General features: G+C 50.1%; 1 protein-coding gene across 6 annotated transcripts in view; it reads left to right on the top strand.

Moving 5' to 3' along the window:
* The window catches only part of ATG4D (autophagy related 4D cysteine peptidase), a 35,778-nt gene that overhangs the window by 16,654 nt on the left and 2,637 nt on the right, over window positions 1-16,487 (top strand). For 4 of the 6 annotated variants that reach the window (XM_069591068.1, XM_069591069.1, XM_069591070.1 and 1 more), the window contains 5 exons: window positions 11,840-11,923; window positions 12,006-12,179; window positions 12,817-13,090; window positions 13,166-13,230; window positions 15,975-16,105. In XM_069591068.1, coding sequence (XP_069447169.1) covers window positions 11,840-11,923; window positions 12,006-12,179; window positions 12,817-13,090; window positions 13,166-13,230; window positions 15,975-16,105 — 728 coding nt within the window. Of the gene's footprint in view, window positions 1-9,827; window positions 11,060-11,435; window positions 11,586-11,839; window positions 11,924-12,005; window positions 12,180-12,816; window positions 13,091-13,165; window positions 13,231-15,974; window positions 16,106-16,487 lie in introns of those variants that run through there. The other 2 variants (XM_069591064.1, XM_069591065.1) reach the window with 2 other exon arrangements.

A 16,487-nucleotide genomic window follows, 5' to 3' on the forward strand; every position in this document is an offset into this window, starting at 1 on the left:
CGGGGGCCTTTCCCTGGTGGTCCAGTGGTTGAGAATCCACCTGCCAATGCAGGGGACACAGGTTCGATCCCTGGTCTGGGAAGATCCCACATGTTGTGGGCAACTAAGCCCGAGTGCTCCAACTGCTGAGCCTGAGCGCCACAAATACTGAAGCTCACGCATCCTAGAGCCTCTGCTCTACACCAAGAGAAGCCACTGTCGTGAGAAGACCGCTCACTGCAACTAGAGAGTAGCCCCAACCTGCTGCAACTAGAGAAAGCCCACACACAGCAACAAAGGCCCAGCACAGCCAAAAAATTAATAAATAAAAAATTTTTAAAAAGAGCAGTCAGCACCTTTGAAGATACAGCCTGGGTGCCAACCCTATACCAGGTGGTCCACCCTGACACAGGCAGAGGTTGTCTGGGGACACAGAGGGAAGAACCCAGGGTTCCAAGTGTATCTGATATGTCCCCTGTCATTACCTGGGCTGTAGTTACATTTTCCGCACAAATACAGTAGCCACTAGCTGCATGTGGGCATGGAGAACTTGAAATATGGCCAGTCTAATTGAGATGTTCTGTGGTTGCAAAACACACATGAAGTGTTATCAGACGTAGAGAACACTACCAAAAAAAGATAAAACAGCTCCATAATAATTGTTTATACTTGTTACATGCTGAAATGATCATACTTTGTGTATAATGGGTTAAGTAAAGAGTATTATTGGGAATTTCCTGGTGGCCGCTTGGTCAAGACTCCATGCTCTCACTGCCAAAGGCCTGGGTTCAGTCCCTGGTGGTGGTTTAACTGCTAAGTCCTGTCCAGCTCTTGCATCCCCATGGGCTGTAGCCTGCCAGGCTCCTCTGTCCATGGGATTCTCCAGGGAAGAATACTGGAGTGGGTTGCCATTTCTTTCTCCAGGGGATCTTCCTGACCCAGGAATCAAACCTGGGTCTCCTGTATTGCAGGCAGATTCTTTATTGACTGAGCTACAAGGGAAGCCCGCAATCCCTGATTGAGGAACTAAGATTCTACAAGCCATGTGCTCCTCCCCCTGCCAAAAAAAAATAGCATTAAAATTAATTTCACTTCTTTTAATTTTTTAATGAAGTTAGAATTAACATGTAGCACTGTATTCATTTTTAAAATATTTAAGTATGCAACAGTACAATTTGCTATATGTATATAATCTGGAGTGTTCACAATAAGTATAATTAACATCCACTACCACATATTTTGGGCTTCCCTCATAGCTCAGTTGGTAAAGAATCTGCCTGCAATGTAGGAGACCTGGGTTCGATTCCTGGCTTGGGAAGATCCCCTGGAGAAGGAAATGGCAACCCACTCCAGTATTCTTGCCTGGAGAATCCCATGGACAGAGGAGCCTGGCGGGCTATAGTCCATGGGGTCGCAAAGAGTCAAACACAACTTCAGGATTAAACTAAACCACCACCACCCGGTAGCTCAGCTAGCAAAGAATCCGCGTGCAATGCAGGAGACCCAGGTTCAATTCCTGGATTGGGAAGGTCCTCTGGAGAAGGGATAGGCTACCCACACCAGTATTCTTGGGCTTCCCTGGTGGCTCAGACAGTAAAGAATCCGCCTGCAATGTGGGAGACCTGGGTTCAATCCCTGGGTTGGGAAGACCCCTGGGGAGAGGAACAACTGCCCACTCCAATAAAGGGCTTCCCTTGTAGCTGCCTGTAATGCAGGAGACCTGGGTTCGATTCCTGGGCCAGGAAGATCCCCTGGAGAAGGAAATGGCAACCTGCTCCAGTATTCTTGCCTGGAGAATTCCATGGATGGAGGAGCCTGGCAGGCTACAACCCATGGGGTTGCAAGAGTCAGACATGACTTATCAACTAAACCACCACATATAGTTCAGTTTTTTTTTTTTTTTGTGATGGAGATTTTTAAGAACTACTCTCTTAGCAACTTTCAAACACAATACAGTATTATTAACTATAATCACCGAGCTGTACATGACATTCCCTTATTTGTCTTACAACTGAAAGTTTGTACCTTTGACTCTGTTCACTGATTTCATCCACCACTCATTGCCTCTGGCAACCACTTATCTGTTCTCTGTATCTGAGTCTGTTTTTTTACGATTCCACATATAAGTGAGATCCTGCAGTGTCTTTCTCTGTCTGTATATTTACGCAATGTAAATTTATATCTATATGAATATATTTATATCATTGTTGTTCAGTCTCTCAGTTGTGTCTGACTCTTTGTGACCCTATGGACTGCAGCACGCCAGGCTTTCCTGTCCTTCACCATCTCCTGGAGTTTGCTCTAACTCACGTCCATTGAGTCGGTGGTACCATCCAACCATCTCATCCTTTGTTGTCCCCTTCTCCTGCCTTCAATCTTTCTCATCATCTTTTCCAATGAGTCAGCTCTTAACACCAGATGGCCAAAGTGTTGGAGCTTCAGCTTCAGCATCAGTCCCTCCAGTGAATATGCAAGGTTAATTTCATTTAGGATTGACTTGTTTAATCTCCTTGCTGTCCAAGGGACTCTCAAAGTCTCCTCCAGTACCACAGTTCAAAAGCAGCAATTCTTCAGTGCTCAGCTTTCTTTATGGTCCAACTCTCACATCCATACATGACTACTGGAAAAACCATAGTTTTGACTATACGGACCTTTCTTGGTAAAGTAATGTCTCTGCTTTTTAATATGCTTTTTAGGTTTGTCACAGCTTTTCTTCCAAGAAGCAAGCATCTTAATTTCATGGCTGCAGTCACCATCTGCAGTGATTTTGGAACCCAAGAAAATAAAGTCTGTCACTGTTTCCGTTGTTTCCCCATCACTTACCATGAAGTGATTGGATCAGATGCCATGATCTTCATTTTTTGAATGTTGAGTTTTAAGACAGTTTTTTCCATCTCCTCTTTCACCTTCATCTTTAGTTCCTCTTTGCTTTCTGCCATAAGTGTGGTGTCATCTGCATATCTGAGTTTATTGATATTTCTCCTGGCAATGTTCTCCTAACTTATGATTCATCTAGCTCAGCATTTCAAATGATGTTCTCTGTATATAAGTTAAATAAGCAGGATGACAATATACAGCCTTGATTCCTTTCCCAATTTTGAACCAGTCTGCTGTTCCATGTTCAGTTCTAACTGCTACTTCTTGACCTGCACACAGATTCCTTAGGATGCAGGTAAGATGGTCTGGTAGTCCCATCTCTTTAAGAATTGTCCACAGTTTGTTAAGATCCATACAGTCAAATTTATATATTAATATATGCATATATATAACTTTTCCCCCATACTTCTTAGCTTGTGAGATCTTGGTTCTCCGACCAGGGATCAAACCCACGCCCTGGAATGGAAGTCCCGAGCTCCAACCACTTGACGGCCAGGGAATTCCCCTATATCACATTTTCTTTATCCATTCATCCATTGGTGGGAGTTTATGTTGCCTGCTTCCGCATGCTGGCTACTGTAAGTAATACTGTAATAAACATGAGGGTGTGCATATCTTTTTGAGATAGTGACATCATTTTTTTCAGATAAATATCCAGAAGTAGTTGGATCATATGATAGTCCTATTTTTACTTTTTTGAGGAACCAACAGAGTTTTTGATAATGGCTCCACTAATTTGCATTCCTACCAACAGGGCGGAAGGGTTCCTTTTCTCCACATTCTCACCAACACTTGTTATCTCTTGCTTTCTTGATAATAGTCATTCTAACAGGCATGAGGTGCTATCTCATTGTGGTTTGGGTAAGCATTTCTCTGATGATTAGTATTGCCAAGCACCGTTTCACATACCAGTTAGCCATCCATATGTCTTCTTTGAAGACCATCTATTCAGATCCTCTGCCTGTTACTGGAAAACCTGCCTCTTGGGGAGTGTCGAGCCCAAAGACACAACCAGAGATCTTTCTCAAAGCAGCAAAATTGGGGACCTTTTATGCTAAGATTATGTGCATATGCATGAAGGGGCTTGAGCAAAGGAGAATTCAGCATAGAATTTGGACAAAGGTTAACAGAGTCCAAGCTTTGAAAGTGAAAGTCACTCAGTCGTGTCTGATTCTTTGAGACCCCGTGGACTATATAGTCCATGGAATTCTCCAGGCCAGAATACTGAAGTGGGTAGCCTATCCCCCCTCCAGCAGATCTTCCCGACCCAGCAGTCAAACTGGAGTCTCCTGCATTGCAGGTGGATTCTTTACCAACTGAACTATCAGGGAAGCCCTAGTCCAAGCTTTAGTTAATTGAAATCAGGAGGATTAGAAAAGGTCAACATCATTATTCCTTCAGTTCAGTTCAGTCTCTCAGTTGTGTCCGACTCTTTTCGACCCCATGAACTGCAGCATGCCAGGCCTCCCTGTCTACCACAAACTCCTGGAGTTTACCCAAACTCGTGTCCATTGAGTCGGTGATGCCATCCAAACATCTCATCCTCTGTCGTCCCCTCCTCCTCCTGCCCTCAATCTGTCCCAACATCAGGGTCTTTTCAAATAAGTCAGCTCTTTGCATCAGGTGGCCAAAGTACTGGAGTTGCAACATCAGTCCTTCCAATGAACATCCAGGTCTGATTTCCTTTAGGATGGACTGGTTGGATCTTCATGCAGTCCAAGGGACTCTCAAGAGTCTTCTCCAACACCACAGTTCAAAAGCATCAATTCTTTGGCACTCAGCTTTCTTTATAGTCCAACTTTCACATCCATACATGACTACTGGAAAAACCATAGCCTTGACTAGACAGATCTTTGTTGACAAAGTAATGTCTCTGCTTTTTAATATGCTGTCTAGGAGAAGGCAATGGCACCCCACTCCAGTACTCTTGCCTGGAAAATCCTATGGACGGAGGAGCCTGGTGGGCTGCAGTCCATGGGGTCCCTAGGAGTCGGACACGACTGAGCGACTTCACTTTCACTTTTCACTTTCATGCATTGGAGAAGGAAATGGCAGCCCACTCCAGTGTTCTTGCCTGGAGAATCCCAGGGACTGGGGAGCCTGGTGGGCTGCCATCTATGGGGTCACACAGAGTCGGACACGACTGAAATGACTTAGCAGCAGCAGGTTGGTTATAACTTTCCTTCCAAGGAATAAGCGTCTTTTAATTTCATGGTGCAGCCATGAAAATCACCATCTGCAGTGATTTTGGAGCCCTAAAAGTAAAGTCAGCCACTGCTGCCACTGTTTCTCCATCTATTTCCCATGAAGTCATGGGACCAGATGCCATGATCTTCGTTTTCTGAATGTTGAGCTTTAAGCCAACTTTTTCACTCTCCTCTTTCACTTTCATCAAAAGACTTTTTAGTTCCTCTTCACTTTCTGCCATAAGAATGGTGTCATTTGCATATCTGAGGTTATTAATATTTCTCCCGGCAATCTTGATTCCAGCTTGTGCTTCTTCCAACCCAACGTTTCTCATGATGTACTCTGCATAGGAGTTAAATAAGCAGGGTGACGATATACAGCCTTGATGTACTCCTTTTCCTATTTGGAACCAGTCTGTTGTTCCATGTCCAATTCTAAGTGTTGCTTCCTAACCTGCATACAGGTTTCTCAAGAGGCAGGTCAGGTGGTCTGGTATTCCCATCTCTTTCAGAATTTTCCAGTTTATTGTGATCCACACAGTCAAAGGCTTTGGCGTAGTCAATAAAGCAGAAATAGATGTTTTTCTGGAACTCTCTTGCTTTTTCGATGATCCAGTGGATGTTGGCAATTCGATTTTAGGGTCTAGTTAATCTGGTGGTTGAGTGCTTGAGGGAGGTTTGAATTTTACAAAATGCTTCAAGTGCTTCAGGCTAATCCGTACCACTGAAACAGAACTGGAAGTCTTTACAATAATTTATTACCTTCACTGTTGTTACTTCTCTTGCCTAATAACAGTTGTATGTTTCTCTATCTTTCCGTCCCTTATGATCATTAATTACTGAGACTTGATCAAGGGCAAGCTTGTAGCCAGGCTTAGATCACAAAATGCCTTAGAGTAAAAAAAAAAAAAAAGGCTTCTCTATGTCAAAGAGCTTCCCTGGTGGGTCAGACAGTAAAGAAACTGCCTGTAATGCGGGAGACCTAGGTTCAATTCTAGGTTGGGAAGATCCCCTGGAGAAGGGAATGGCTACCCATTCCAGTGTCCTACCTTGGGAAATCCCGTGGACAGAGGAGCCTGGTGAGCTACAGTCTCTGGGGTCGCAAAGAGTAGGACATGGCTGAATGACTTTCAGTTTCACTTTTTTTATGTCAAAAAGGTGTATTTGGTTCTTTTCCTCCAGGGATCTCTACCCTGTCTGCTTAAAGCCCACTTAAATTTTTTTTTTTTTTTAGATTTAGCAGTAGCGGGTCTTCCTGGAGAAGGAAATGGCAACCCACTCCAGTATTCTTGCCGGGGAAATCCCATGGACAGAGGAGCCTGGTGGGCTACAGTCCATGGGGTCTCCAGAACTGGACATGACGGAGCACTCGTCAGCAGCAGCGGGTCTTAGTTGTGGGATCTTCATTCCTTCACACAGTATCTTTCGCTGTAGCACTTGGGCTCAGTTGCCCCAGCCTGTGGGATCTTAGTTCCTCATGCATGCATGCTTGCTGTGTCACTTCAGTCCTGCCAGACTCTTTGCAACCCTATGGACTGTAGCCTGCCGGGCTCCTCTGTCCATGGGACTCTCCAGGCAAGAATACTGGAGTAGGTTGCCATTTCTTTCTCCACTTAATTCCTCAACCAGGATCAAACCTGTGTCCCCTGAATGGCCAGGCAGATTCTTAACCACTAGACCACTAGGGAAGTCCCACATGCCTGCTTTTTAATCCAATTATCCGTATTTTTTTTTAACATGGCTACTAGAATACTGAAAAATGTACTTCATGTTTCTGTTGAACAATGCTGCTCTAGAATTTTGTGTGTGTGGTGGAAATTGTTCCAGAAAATAATTTGATATATAGGCATGTTCCTAGGACTTCCCTGGTAGTCCAATGGCAAAGACTCTGAGCTCCCTATACAGGGGACCCAGGGTCTGATACCTGATCGGGGAGCTAGAGTCCATATGCCACAACTAAAGACCTCACATGCCACAACTATCAGTAATAATAAATGAAACAAACCTGCTTGCCACGACTAAAACTCCCACATGATATAACAAAGATCAAAAATCCTGCATGCCACAACTGAGACCCAGGGCAGCCAAATAAATAAAGAAATATTTAAAAATAGTTTCTTCCAACTGTTGTGTGGATTCGAAGGGTCAACGATGGCATTCAGGAGGCTGAGAAGGTTGCACAGCGATGGTGGAGGCCAGCCCTCAGAGGGCAATGGTGGGCGTAAGAATAATAGCAGTAACAGTTCACAGTAAAGTGGCAGTTGCTGTGTTGTAAGCATTTTGCAAGTTCATTTCATTCTTCTCCGAAGCCCTAGGAAGTAGGAACAATTACTATCCCATTTGGCAGATGAAGAAACTGAGGTAAAGAGAAGCAAGGTCATCTGTTTAAGACACCTGGTTGCAGCCTATGCCTCTTTGGGGACACGAGGACAATTATGGACAGATTAGTAGGTGGACTGACCGACCCGGAAAGGGAGACAATGAAGCCTGGGTATGGGGGAGCCAAGGGCATGGGAGGAAAAGCCAGTGGTGGTGAAAGACAGGATCAATTGAGGGTGCATCAAACCTGGGGAGCCTGGAGGACCTCCAAGGGGGGATACAAGTGGCAACTGGATGCTAGGTGGGGACAGACACCAGGTGGAGAGCTGAGGTTGTGGCTATACTTGCATGAATGGGGGTAACGGGAAGGAATTGAGGGTCACAGTAAATCACTGCCCTCCTCCAGGCAGGAACTGTTGCGGGAAGGGGGACTCCTTCTGGGGCCCAAGAATGGGCTCTTGTCTAACACTTGGAAATGAATTCTTTGAGGAGACACGCGTGCTGACAGAGCAGAAGACTCTATTGGCAAGGCGCACGCAGGCAGAGAGCAGCAGGGTAAGGGAACCCAGGAAAAGTGCTCTAGCACGTGGCTCGAAGTCTCACATTTTATGGTGATGGGGTTAGTTTCCGAGTTGTCTCTGGCCAGACATCCTGCTGCTGCTGCTGCTAAGTCGCTTCAGTCGTGTCCGACTCTGTGCGACCCCATATACCGCAGCCCACCAGGCGCCCCTGTCCCTGGGATTCTCCAGGCAAGAACACTGGAGTGGGTTGCCATTTCCTTCTCCAGGCCAGTCATCTTGCTTGGCCCGTATTTGGTGTGACTCAGTGTCCTTCCTGGTGGTTTGAATCTCTCAGCCAAGAGGGACTTCAGTGCAAAGGATCCTCAGAGGTTGGTAGGACATATGATGGACTGGCATCTCCTCCCTCCTTTTGCCTCTCCAGAATTCTCCTGGTTAGTTTTGGTGGCAGCGCTGTATTCTTTATTGGAATCTCCTGTTATGAGACCACGCATGCAAGTGGTTATCATCCTGCCTGGCAAAGGTGGGCAGTTTCCATCAACAGTGGTGGCCGTGGTGGGTGGGGGTCCAGGCAGGAAATCAAACAGAAGGGGGTCACCTGTGGCCACCCCAGTCAGTCTGCCCCCGAGAGGCTATAAACTATCCTTGCATTCCACAAGTTGCTTGAGCACCTATGTATGCCAGGCCCATGTTGAGTGTTGAGGAGTCAGTAGTGACCAAGATGGACAGAGATGTCTGCCCTTGTGGTGTGGTGGGGACAGTGGATATAACATAATAAGAATTATATATAAATAGAAGATCAGTGCTTTGGTCTGCAGGTTTGTGTCCCCTCTCCCAAATTCATATTTTGAAATCCAACTTCCTTATGTGAAGTTATTAGGAGGTGGGGCCTTTGGGAATTGATTGGGGTTAGATGAGGATTTGAGGGTACAGCCCCCATAATTAGATTAATGCCCTTATGAAGAGGAAGAGAAACAGGTATTTCTTTCTGTGTGCAATGCACTAAGGATAGGCCATGTGAGGACATAACCAGGAACAGGGACTTCACCAAGACCCCTGCAGCGCTGGCACCCTGATCTTGGACTTCCACTATCCAGAAGTATGTGAAATAAATGTCTGGTAATTCCCTGGTGGTCCAGTGGATAAGAATCTGCCTGCCGATGCAGGTGACAGGAGTTCGATCCCAGGTCCAGGGAGAGCCCGCATGCCGTGGAGCAACTAAGCCCGTGGGCCACAACTACTGAGAGCCTGCATACTGCAACTACTGAAGCCCATTAAGCCCTCAGGCCTAGAGTCTGTGCTCTGTAACAAGAGAAGCTACGGCACTGAGAAGCAGCAATGGAGACCCAGTGCAACCATTAATAAATAATGTCTAAAATTTTTTTTAAAAAGAAAGAAATGTCTGTTACATAATCCGCTCAGTCTGCCCTATTTATTATAGCAGCCCCAGTTTACTCAGACAATCAGGCTATGATAACTGCTCTGGAAAAAAATATATATGTAGCAGGGAAGGGAGAAGGGTCCCAAGGGTAGGGAGGGGGTGGAACTTTGAAGATGGTCACACTGCAGGTATGACATATGAATAAAATCCTAAAGGAGGCTGGGAGAGAGCCATGCAGATACCTCAGGGAAGAGAGGTCTAGGCAGAGGCAACAGCAGGTGCAAATGTCCTGAGGTGGGATGGTACCTATTGAATTTGAGAAAGGAGGCAGTCTTCACATCACACACCCTTGTCCAGATCCTTCATCCAACTTCCTTCAGCCGGCTGGGGACACAGCCCTTGAGCTGGCCACTAGAGGCCACCCTCTCTGAGGTTCCCAGGGTCACTACACTCACTCTGCCTGTGAGGTCACGATTGGCTTTCGCTGAGCCCTAACTGTGCCTCAAATGCCATGCTAAGCGCTTTAGAGAGATGAACTCAGCTGTCTTCCAAACGTTCCTCTGAGTTAGACGCATTGAAAACATTTATTGCAGTTTTATTGAGTATAAGTGACATACAACAAACCATACACTTTTAACGTGCACAATCCGTTGAGCTGGAAGCAATCACCATAATCAAGATATTAATACTAAACAAATCCTAGTTCTTTTTATTAATCCCTCCCTCCAACGTCTCCGCACCCAACCCCCAGGCAACCACTATAGATGAGGTTGCATTTTCTAGAGTTTAAATAGAACCGTAGAGTACATACTTTCTAAATTTTTGGTCTGGCGTCTTTCCCTCAGTAGAATTAGAAAGATTCATTTGTGTTGTATTTTCGAGCCCCTTTTTGCTCCTGGGGAAACTGAAGCACAAAGAGATGTGGCTTGAAGGGGGATTTGGGGTGAGTGGGTGTCACGCACAGACTGGGCTCCCGGGGAAGGCGGGTCCTGGGTGCGCAGCTCTCGGAGGGGCGCTCTGATCCCTCGGGGGACGCAGGCAGGTGCAAACGGCATAAGGGGCCCCGCTTCGCGGGCGGGGGCTAGTCAGTCCCTCCGCACCTGGAGGGGGCGGGGCCGGGGCCGGGCAGGGGCGGGGTCGAAACCGGGGGCGGGGCGGTACCGGGGCGGGGCATCCCGGCCCTGGGGCCTCCGATAAGTACCTGCAGGGGCTCGGTCGCGCCTGGGCGCTGCGATAAGGCGGGCGGCGGTGAGGGCCGCGTGGCGCTGCCGGGAGGCTCCGCGTCAGGAGGCCTCAGCGCCGCCACCCGGGACCGGGGCCGGGGACCCAGGCTGGGGGCCGGGCCAGGGCGGGGCGCGCCGTGTCACGCCCGCCTCCCTCCCGGGGCCAGGGCCGCTAAAATGGCGGCGGCGGCGGCGATAGCGTCCCGCGCCGGGCCCGGGGGCCTGGTCGCCGCGCCGGGGCCCCGCTAGCACTTTCCTGGGCGTCCGCGTCCCGGCCGCGTCCTGGCCTCTGGGGCGCTCGCACGCGGCCCCCGGGGCCCTCGGTCCGCCCTCCCGGCGCGCCCATGAACTCCGTGTCGCCGGCCGCCGCTCAGTACCGGAGCGGGAGTCCGGAGGACGCGCGCCGCCCGGAGGGCCGCAGGCCGCGGGGACCCCGAACCCCGGACCCCAACGGCCTGGGGCCCTCCGGAGCTAGCGGCCCCGCTCTTGCATCGCCCGGGACCGGCCCCGGAGAGCCGGACGAAGTGGACAAGTTTAAGGCGAAGTTCCTGACCGCTTGGAACAACGTCAAGTACGGTGAGGAAGGGGCGGGGCCCGGGGCTTCGATTCTGACGTGAGAGCTAGCTGAAGTTCAGGCGGGCAGGGCTAGGAGGTCGGTGGGAGTCAAGGAGAGCCAGGACCCTGCCGTTGCCAAATATTCCACCCTTTGTTCCCCTCCTGTGAGTCACCTGTGGGTCGTCTCCCGCCCTGCCCAGTCCAGGGCGGGCCGCTGGCTGGCAGGTCCAAAGGGGAATGTGTTTTCAAGTCTCACCCGACACCTCAGTGTGACCTAGGAAACGGGTTTTTTTGTTTCCCTGTGCCTCCATTTTCCTCCTCTGTAAAATGGGTACAATAATCAGACCTGCTTTGATTCATCCTGAAATTAATGGCAGACATGCATGTGGCTTCCCAGGTGCTGAAGTTGGTAAAGAATCTGCCTGCCAATGCAGGAGACTCAAGGGACATTGGTTCGCTTCCTCGGTGGGGAAGATCCCCCGGAGGAGGAAACAGGCAATCCACTTCCATGTTCTTGCCTGGAGAATCCCATGGACAGAGGAGCCTGGCGGGTTACAGTCCATGGGGGTGGTATAGTGTTGTACATGACTGAGCATAGGGAACACATGTGGCTGTTACTAGGGGCCCCGCCTCCATCTGAGAGGAATGTAGCAGATTCCCCAAGAGCCCACCCTGACATAAGAACTACGGGAGTCCCCATCTCACACATGGGGGCACGTAAGCGCTGTTGCTGTCCTGTTAGGGTGCGTGTCTGCCAAGCAAGTGCTTCATCTTGCTGGGGGCTGCCCTATGTTTCCCCAGGCTGGGCAGTCAAAAGCCGGACCAGCTTTAGCAAGATCTCCAGTGTCCATCTCTGTGGCCGCCGCTACCGCTTCGAGGGCGAGGGTGAGCTGGTGGCCCCTGACTAGGGTTGGAGGAAGCCCCAAAGGGGAGTTTCTGGTGGTAGCTAACAAGCCTGCTCTTGCAGGTGACATCCAGCGTTTCCAGCGGGACTTTGTATCCCGTCTATGGCTCACATACCGCCGGGACTTCCCACCCCTCGCAGGAGGCACCCTGACCTCAGACTGTGGCTGGGGGTGCATGTTACGAAGTGGCCAGATGATGCTGGCTCAGGGCCTTCTGCTTCATCTCCTGCCCAGAGGTGAGCGGTGGTGGAGGGGGAAGGGCACAGTAGGAGTATAGCGCCAACCCCAGATCAGCAGTGTTACAATGGTTTGTAAACCAAGAATTTCAAGTCCTGTTAGAATTGTGTGTAAAGTTGAAGTTTGGGAGTGGAGTGAGAATTGTTTGTAAGATAAGTTTAAGGGGGCTGGCTACTCTGGTGGCTTAGACGACGACGACGGTAAAGAATCCACCTGCAGTGTGGGAGATGTGGTTTCGATCCTGGATTGGGAAGATCACCTGGAGAAGGGCATGGCTATGCACTCCGTGTATTCTTGCCTGGAGAATTCTGTGGACAGAGGAGCCCGGCAGGCCCCAGTCCATGTGGTTGCAAACAGCTAGAGATGACTGAGCGACTTTCACTCACTCCTGGTGGCCCAGCGGTTAAGGCTCTGTGCTTCCATTGCAGGGGGCTAGGTTCAATCCCTGGTCAGGGAACTAAGCTCCCACATGGCATCAGTGCAACCAAAATGTAAAAAATAATAGTAAGTTTAAGGAATGTGAACAGTGTAGTTAAACATGAGGTTTCTAATGGAGCATTAGTGTTGTGTGTGAATCATGGGAACTGCCCCACCCCCACCCCATCGCCGTTTGACTATTTGCTGCATCCCTACCAGACTGGACGTGGTCCCAGGGCGCAGGCCTGGGCCCCGCCGAGCCGCCGGGGTTGGGCTCTCCCAGCCGGTGCCGGGGGCCCGCCCGGCGGCTGCCTCCACGCTGGGCCCAGGCCCCTGAGCTGGAGCAGGAGCGCCGGCACCGGCAGATTGTGTCCTGGTTCGCTGATCACCCCCGGGCCCCCTTCGGCCTACACCGGCTGGTGGAGCTGGGGCAGGGCTCAGGCAAGAAGGCAGGCGACTGGTATGGGCCGTCACTGGTGGCACACATACTCAGGTGAGGGCCGCGGCAGGGGGCGCGGGAGCCCCTGGGTGCCCCCCGGGGAACTCAGGCCTTTCCTCCCATCCCCAGGAAAGCGGTGGAGAGCTGCTCAGAGGTCACCCGCCTGGTGGTGTACGTCTCTCAGGACTGCACAGGTAAGGGATTGGGGGCCGAGGTCACGGGGTTCTCACCCTGAGCCAGTCACTGCCTCAGCCGCCTCTTAGGACCCACTTTCTTCAGAGGCTGAAACAAGGTCTGCAGCAGAGGGACCCTTGGAAAGGACTGGAGGCCCACACTGGGCGGCGGGGTCGCTGCTCAGGATCCCTTCATTCTCTCTGGAATCAGGAGAGGAGACTTCAGGAGGTTCTCTGAGTAATAGAATAAAAGACAGAGGAATTCCCCTCTCGGGTCCAACTCACTCTTTTTTAAAAAGAACTAACGATTATTTATTTTTGGCTGCACTGGGTCATCGTTGCTGCGGGTGGGCTTTTCTCTAGCTGTGGTGAGCAGGGGCTACTCTCTTTTACTCTCTAGTTGTGGTGCATGGGCTTCCCATCGCTGTGGCTTCTCTTGTTGCAGAGCACAGGCTCCAGGCACTCAAGATTGCATAGTTGTGGCGCATGGGCTTAGTTACCCCTCGGCATGTGGAATCTGCCTAGGCCAGGGATCAGACCCGTGTCCCCTGCATTGGCAGACAGATTCTTAACCACAGGACTGCCAGGGAAGTCCCCCACTCACTTTTACTTTGTAAACAATGCTAATGCATACAAAAGTCAGGTTTCCTCTGCCTCACAGGGTTTTCATGAGGATTAAGTGAGTCAGTGATAAACATAACTCTTAGGGGCTTCCCTGGTGGCTCAGTGTGCTAAGGAACCCACCTGCCAATGCAGGAGAGATGGGTTTGATCCCTGATCCAGGAAGATCCCACATGCCACAGAGCAGCTAAGCCCATGCGCCACAACTACTGACCGGTGCTCAAGAACTGTAACTATTGAGCCTAAGGGTCACAGCTGCTGAAGCCCTCACTCTAGAGCCCGTGCTCCACGACAGGAGAAGCTACTGGCAATGAGAAACCGGTGCACACAGCCAGAGAGTAGCCCCGGCTCTCTGCAGGTAGAGAAAAGCCAGAGCAGCAGTGAAGACCCAGCACAACCAAAAATGAATAAAAATTTTAAATTAAAAAAAAGTAACTTTTAGAACAGAGCTTCTCATATAGTAAGTATTCACTGAATATTAGCTCTCACTGTTACTGAGTGAGTGAAAGTCGCTCAGTTGTGTCTGACTCTTTGTGACCCCATGGACTACACAGTCCATGGAATTCTCTACGCCAGAATACTGGCGTGGGCACCATTTCCCTTCTCCAGGGGATCTTCCCAACCCAGGGATTGAATCCAGAGCTCCTGCATTGCAGGCGGATTCTTTACCAGCTGAGCCACAAGGGAAGCTTAAGAATACTGGAGTGGGTAACCTATCCCATCTCCAGCGGATCTTCCCAACTCAGGAATCGAACTGGGTTCTCCTGCATTGCAGGTGGATTCTTTACCAACTGAGCTATCAGGGAAACCCCCCTCATTGTTATTATGCCCTCCCAATCAGTTTAGAAAGGGAGCTTTTGTGGATTGATATCAAGGAATCTACAGATCCTATACATTTTAATGAAAGAATATAGATGTTTGGGGCAAGGTGTAAATTTTCACAGAGAGCCTCTTAGTCTGTTAGGGCTGGTATAACGAAAATACCGTAGGCCAGGGAATTCCCTGGTGGTCCAGTGGTTAGGTGCGTTCACTGCTGGGACCTGGTTTTGTTCCCTGGTCAGGGAACTCTGATCCCACAAGCTACACAGCATAGCCAACAAAACAAAACAAGCACCCACAGGCTGGGTGGCTTGTAAACAAGGTGTTTATTTTTTATAATAAAGGCTGGGAAGTCCAGGATCAAGGCACTGGCTGTTTGGATGTCTGTTGGGGGCCTACTTCCTGGTTTGTTTCTCTGTATCTTCAGGCAGCAAAATGGGCAGGCATGCTCTCTGGGGTCCCTTTTACCGGGGCAGTGATATCACTCATGATCTCATCACCTCCCACTTCCTCATTCCATCACTTCTAGGGGGTTAGAATTTCAACATATGAAATGAGGGACGCGGGCTGTGAGGGGGGGATGCTTCCCAGGCGGCTCTAGTGGTAAAGAACCTGCCTGCCAATGCAGGAGATGTTTCAGAGACTCAGGTTCCATCCCTGCGTCAGGAAGATCCCCTGGAGGAGGGCATGGCAACCTACTCCAGTATTCTTGCCTGGAGAATCCTGTGGACAGAGAAGCCTAGTGGGCTGCAGTCCATGGGTTCTCACAGAGTTGGACACGACTGAAGCATTCAGACCATTGCAGCTCTTGTCTCCAGGAAAGATTAAATGTACTTTTCTGGGAGTCAGGAGGGGGTTACATAGGCACGAGGGAGACGACAGGAAAGCAGAGACCAGTGGCTGGAACTTGAGGAGGGACATACAGGGACATCCAACTGACTGACGAACTGCTTGGCGCTCCCATTTCCATCTCGGCAAACCCAGGTGCTGAGGAGGGGAAGACTAGTCAGGCCCAGGCTTGGGCAGGCACTCTGGGCTGTGGGGAAAGCTCTTCACCTCCCTGCTGGCTTTACACTCTTTGTCATAATCTCAGGACCTCAGTTGCCCTCTCTGTGAAATGGAGGTGTCCATACCTGCCTGGTGTGCCTGGGATTGTCTGAGGGAGTTTGGGGCAGAGGGTGGGGAATACTGGAAAGCTTTTCTGCCAGCAACAGGAGTGTCATCCAGGGTGGTTGCTCAGGCGAGGCTGGGCCCCAAGGATGGAGGGTCATACAATGAGACTTGAAAGGCGGGTGAGAATGTGACCTGCTGCCCTGTTCTTGCAGTATACAAGGCGGACGTGGCACGCCTGGTGGCTCGGTCAGACCCCACGGCTGAATGGAAGTCCGTGGTCATCCTGGTACCAGTGCGGCTTGGTGGAGAAACTCTCAACCCTGTGTATGTGCCCTGCGTGAAGGTAGGTTCTGCCAGGCCTCCCCGTGCCTCCCCGCACTGCCCCCCTCACTGGAGCCTTGCAGACATTTTCAGCTTGGGTTAGGGGTTTATGCTTCCTTTTGTCTCTTCATTGGATTATCCAGTACTTATGAAGCACCTATTATGTGCCAAAAACCCTCTCAGCTGCTGAGGACTCAGAGGTGAACAGGCAACACTTCATGCCCTCTGGGAACTGACATTCTAGTTGGGGAGTGACAGCAGTAGGTGTGGAACCACGTCAAGAGCTGTGGCATTGCAGCTCCTACTCTAACGGAACCAAAACTAACGTGGTGAAGGGCAGGTGGGGGTGGCTGCCCGGCCTCGGAAAGCCCCTCTCTGGCCAGAAGCAAATGAGAAACCAGGGG

Source organism: Ovis canadensis, chromosome 5, assembly GCF_042477335.2.
Source record: "Ovis canadensis isolate MfBH-ARS-UI-01 breed Bighorn chromosome 5, ARS-UI_OviCan_v2, whole genome shotgun sequence".
Lineage (NCBI taxonomy): Eukaryota > Metazoa > Chordata > Mammalia > Artiodactyla > Bovidae > Ovis > Ovis canadensis.